This window comes from Quercus lobata, chromosome 8 (assembly GCF_001633185.2).
Source record: "Quercus lobata isolate SW786 chromosome 8, ValleyOak3.0 Primary Assembly, whole genome shotgun sequence".
Classification (NCBI taxonomy): Eukaryota; Viridiplantae; Streptophyta; class Magnoliopsida; order Fagales; family Fagaceae; genus Quercus; species Quercus lobata.
The window spans coordinates 46,095,530-46,101,123 of NC_044911.1; the positions used below are offsets into that span (position 1 = coordinate 46,095,530).

Here is a 5,594-nt window from a genome sequence, read left to right on the forward strand (position 1 = left end):
AGCCGAAATTATTTTAAGACATTGTTAACTTGTCCCAAAGTAAAAATAAAAAATAATGTTAAAGATTATGGGGCGTATTGCTTTGTATGCTCAGATCTGTTTTAAAATTCTTCTTTTGAGTGTTTTGGCCCAACAAGAATAGCCATTACACTAACAAGGTAACTACAAAAAATGCTCTGTACCATGGGCTAAAATCGAATATTCTTAGCATAACAAGGAAAAGGAAAACACCCGCTGGAATTATTCATATTTATTCACATTGTACGTGATGGAAGTGCTGCCCTACAGCTACAAGCAACGAAGTTTACCTAGATCACATATATATGAGAAGCACACTTGTGAACATAAAATATTTTCTTTGGAGGCAACTTCATTCTAGGACCGAAATTAAATGATATGAAACTTAAATCACAAGTATATAATATACGTGTTTACTGGGCGAAAGGTAGAAAGGAAGTGACCGAGTTAGGATTTGATTTCAGAGTTGGCGAAATTTATAACTAATATACATATATGTCCTTACAAGAACACGGGACATACGTAGATACACACATATTTAGATGGAAAACGAGGCCAAACAAATACAAAATCCCAAATCGTTCTTCGCAAAGACAATGCCATGTGAAATTCAAAGGGGAATGTGTAGTAATAGTAGTAGTTTGGAGGGCACAAAAGGCATCTTTCAATCACCTATCCTGGGCTCGATAAGAGTTCTTATAAACGGACATTAAATGCTTGAAAGCCCATGAAACCCTCGTTTATTGATGATTCAATCACATTTAATTCACTCCCATTTATATCAATGGATCATATCGAACCAAATTAATGAACGTGGCCGCAGTGCTAAGTACAAAAAGCAACCAGAGCCTCCACTAATCCCACCACCCAAAACATAAAATACGATGAAAACCAGAAATTCAAGCAAGCTTGATCCTTTCTTGAGGATTAATTTTACAAAACTATCATGCTGTTAAAAAATTTAGGAAGAACTAGTTGAGGGCCACCGGTATAAACTCACTCTCCTCAACCTAACACCCAAAACTTTTCAGATAATTTAACTCGTGCTACATAAGGTTGTATTTTAGAGCTTGATAAATCCAAAATGTATGTCCACCTCCACGTCCACATTGATGACAATAATGATTCAGATTTTCTTAACACATGAAAAGTGTATGGTCGGGAGAATGGGGGGGGTGGGGGGAATGAGGTGGGTTGGGCTATTATATCAGGAGTCAAAATCGGATGCCCATCTCAAAACTCGCACAGATTGCAGGGGTCTCAACAACCCAATTCTAAACCTAAGCTGTTGTCATCGCCAATGAACGGTACTGTTGAAACGTAAATGCAAATCACGTTTAGACATAACATCAGGTCTTGAAACAAAAAAGTTTTGACAAATATAGTCAATCCTAAAAAGTAATATCCAATAACTTTTCCATGATTACTAATTCAAGGGGAAAAAAAAACTTCTCCATGATCACTGCTAACCCTAATATCCAATGTGCATACAAAAGAAAATACCTAAAACTAGTAGTAACATCTCCAAGCTACATATTCACCCCTTCCCCAGAACCAGGAGTTTCTCTTTCAAGTTCTTGACCTTCTAACAGGTGATCGGCTGCAAGTCGAGATTCAAGGAGAAAATTAAAATAATAATAATAATAATAAAAGGAAAACATAATACAAGCATGTAAGCTCCAAACACAAGTTTTAATAATGCAAAATTTCACAAAAAGTATGACCAACATGAGGAGACATTGAAAGTATGAATACCTTCGGTATCGGCCAAATTCAGGACTCCTGTTCCTACCATAATCAGGACCCCTGTGCCTGTCATATGTTGGCCCATTGTACCTATCATAAACAGGGCTGCCAGGACGACCATAGTCAGGACTTGGCCGCCTGCGATACACTGGACTTGGTGACCTTCGGTAAGGACTAACCCCACGCCCACCATAACCTCCTCTTTTAGGGCTATTGTAACTCCCGTCACCCCTATCATCATCATCCCTCAAAGCATACTCAACCGAAACCACTCTGTCTAATAGCTTTCTGCAAAATGACAGCACTTATTTAAGTTCATTAGGTCACATTTACAAAGAGAAAGACCGTAATCATGGGAAGGTTAGCCAAGTAATGCAATGGAAACCCCCTTTACCGACCTCATGTGAGTAGCCTCAAGGGCTCTGGTAGCATCCTCCTGAGTTTCAAACTGGACAAATGCAAAGTTACGTCGAATTCGGACATGAAGAATCCTTCCATATTGTTCAAAGTGTCTTTCTATATCGCGAACAGTTGTGCGTATTGGATCAAAGTTAATTACAAACAAGGTTTTAGTAGGCCTCTGGTTTGCCCCTGACCTAGATCCATCACGAGGCCGACCTCGTTCACCCTGAAAAAATTAACTCATCATGATCAGGAAGAAAGGATACTGATTCTCAAAAAAATAAAATAAAATAATGGAAGGATGTAGTTTCTTCTTTCTTTTCTTTTTTTGGAAAAAGCGGATATTGATTCCTTTTTAAAAGGGTTAAAACAGGAATGCTGGCAACTTTAAGAGCATGATGATATATAAGTGAGCAAAAAAGGGGTACTTTATGTGTAGAAAAATATTGTACCCTTGCCCACTCCACTGACAGCCTACGCCTGTCATAACCAAACGGCCTATTATCAACGGCACGAATAGCTTCTTCAGCATCACGCTCATCCACAAAATAAACGAAAGCAAAGCCTGCAATAAGAAAACAAAAGAAAAATCAACAATAGAACTTAAGGACAGCAATGACAAATCATCCACTCAGCTCATAGCACATTAGTTTCAGGTTTTCTTTATCCCTGGCAAAAACAAAAAATACAACACCTGCATATAAGTGAGGGGCTGATGAACATAAGGCCGTAGAGGTGTTGCATGATGAACTAATGATTGTTGCATGTAAAAAGTTCTAATCCAAAATTTCAGGTCTGAGATGTCTCTGCGCATGCTTCACCATTCAGAAAGCACGAATTCAGTAATGGAAGGCATAGCATGACAGAATTCATTCATCCCACTACATTCAGTTGTTGGCATGGCATGCAGATATCATTGATCCCCTATGATCATTGTTGGTAGGCAAGGCATAATAAATTGACTGATTCCACTATGTAAATTCTTGTGAAATGGCATGCGATGAAGTGGGTGAGTCATGAGTGAAGGATTGATCGGAGTGTAGAAAGTGCAGGATGATGCTATCAGTGGGGTGGAAGGAGATCAGGCAAGCAAGTTGGTTTCCTTTCCAAAATAAGTATTTTGCACAGATGGCGAGCCCAGATAGAAGCTCAGCTCATTTTCCATTAGCAGATGTTCCTGCGTCAAAAGAAACACTTAAATATGGAGGTTTTCTCCAAAGAAATTGCAAATTTGTGATCCCCATTCATTTCCATCAGGAAACAGGCATTGGATATGTACACTACACAAGTGGCCATACATCCATATCCAATGAATTGATGTTTGTACAAAAATTTTGTTAATAAAAGACCGCCGTGATGGATATCCTTGAGCCAGGTAATCAAGGGAGCAGCCACAGCCTAAAAAAATCACCTAGAGGCTACAAAAAAATCCACACAACCCATACCACTCCGCTTTAAAACAGAACATTCAGATAATTCAGGACAGAAACAGGAAGAAGGAACCAGGTAGAGAGTGCCCGAATATAAAAGGTGAAAAAAAAAGAGAGAGAGAGAAAGCGGGTTCCGAAGTTTTGACTTGATTACAAAAGAAAGCACCAAAATTAATTATAATGGTAATAGCCAATGAGCTGTAGCTGAATTCACACTTCCTCCCCTCATAAGTTCTAGATATAGGGTGATTCCATGGGTTCAAAACCGATTGGGTGTGTGTATAACTTACCAATTAGTAAAATTACTTAAAATGGTAATAGTAATAGATGTAGGGACTTCATTGGAGATAACTTCCACAATATTAAAAAATTAAAAAAAAAACCACGCCGATATGAAAGATAACCTCAATCTCACACACTTCAACATGTGGATAACCTCCACAAACGCATGCCACAACGTAGAAGCAAGTCTGTTAATGACTCCTACTACGCCACATTACATAAAAGAACAATAAGAAATTAACACAACATGCACTATTTATCTGTACAATTCGATAGCTACAACAATGGGCAATCAGCAAAACATTCTAATAAAATAGCTACTACTTCGACATGGGTAGCAAAGATATATGATATATATATATAGCTGCAATTATTAAAAACCACAAGTACCAAACAGTTATGACAAGTTCAACATCAATATCAAAGTTCGCTAACCAGATTTCATGTCGACGCGCTCAATCTTCCCGTACTTTCCGAACAAGCGTTCCAGTTCAGATTGGCGAGTATCGTACTCAAAGTTTCCCACGAAAATCGGCCTCATCGTCGCAACTATCCAAAAAAAAAAAAAACCCTAATCCTTTGTTTGTTTCCTGAGAAAACACAAAAAAACAAACAAGAAACTGGCTTATTCGGTAAGTCAAGCAAAAACCATTTAATTAATTGAAACAAAATCGAACGGCAAGTACAAAAGGAATCTTGTCTTTTTTCCGAGAAACCAAACACAGAAAAAGAAAGTAAATAAAAACAAATACAGTGATTTGAAAAAGCGATAAAGATTAACAAATTGTTAAGAGAGAGACTAGATGAAAGTACCTTAAGCTTAAAGCCACCGAATCCGATTCGTCTCAGAGCGAGAGCAAAAAGCAAACCCTAAGAAAGAGAAAAGTGACTGCGTTTCGTAGAGAGTGGTACGGTGCGTTTGTTTATATATAAAGCCCAAAATTTATACAGAAGTTATTCGCGGCCGTCCGATTTTGAGATTTTGTTCAGCGAATCGGATGGTGGGTTCATTGTGAAGTAGTCAGTGATTGACTTAGAGTCTTCCACTAATTGTATTCAACTTTTAAATTGCAAATTATACCCTAAAGTTTGGGAATATTTGAATTTTACTGCTGAAATTTTAGAATTTTGATTTTCTCCTCTGAAGTTTGGGGTAATTGAATTTTAAACTCTAACATTTTAAAATTTAGATTTTACCCCTTAAATTTTAAGAATGTTTGGACTTTACTCTTAAAAGTTTGAGGATTTAAAATCCTCCCAAATTTTAGCTAGTAAAATTTAAATTTTAAAATACCAGGGTGTAAAATTCAAAAACCTTAAACTTCTAAGATAAATTTTAAATTTTGAAATTTTATAGTGTTAAATTTAAGCTCTCCCAAATTTAAGAGTGTAACAATTTACCTAAACTTTTATAATAAAGAGTGGCCTGGAATTAAATTCATGCCCAAAACCGAAAGGCCCAAGCTGAACTCTTTCCTATTTGTGATCTGGGCTTAAATCTAGCGAGGGCCCCCATTTTATTTTTTGTGGAAGGTTCTACCTTTTAGTAAAGCTGAGTTGCTGAACCTTTTTAAAGAGTTGAAGAAATCGTACTTTTTTATTTGTTCTCATTTGAAGCATCATAATTTAGTTGATGGACAATACTTTAGGTGTTGTGCTCTAAGTTCTTCTTTTCAAATTCAGTCATGTGGTTATTTAATTAAAAAATACACTTTT

At 37.0% G+C, this 5,594-nt stretch overlaps 1 protein-coding gene across 2 annotated transcripts; it reads right to left on the bottom strand.

Annotated features, from left to right (window-relative positions):
• Positions 1–1,331: 1,331 nt before the first annotated feature.
• Positions 1,332–4,862, bottom strand: LOC115957284 (serine/arginine-rich splicing factor RS31-like). Of its 2 annotated transcripts, none has more exons than XR_004084331.1 (6): positions 4,314–4,439; positions 2,861–3,343; positions 2,619–2,731; positions 2,163–2,392; positions 1,774–2,052; positions 1,332–1,618 (listed from the first exon to the last, which is right to left on the bottom strand). XR_004084331.1 is itself a non-coding variant. In XM_031075497.1 (6 exons), the coding sequence occupies exons 2-6, from the start codon at positions 4,417–4,419 to the stop codon at positions 1,588–1,590; spliced, it is 759 nt and encodes a 252-aa protein (XP_030931357.1). In that variant the 5' UTR covers positions 4,420–4,468; positions 4,692–4,862; the 3' UTR covers positions 1,332–1,587. The 2 variants fall into 2 exon arrangements, 1 of the variants encoding a protein (XP_030931357.1); XM_031075497.1 differs by lacking the exon at positions 2,861–3,343 and adding an exon at positions 4,692–4,862 and having other exon boundaries at positions 4,314–4,468.
• Positions 4,863–5,594: the final 732 nt, after the last annotated feature.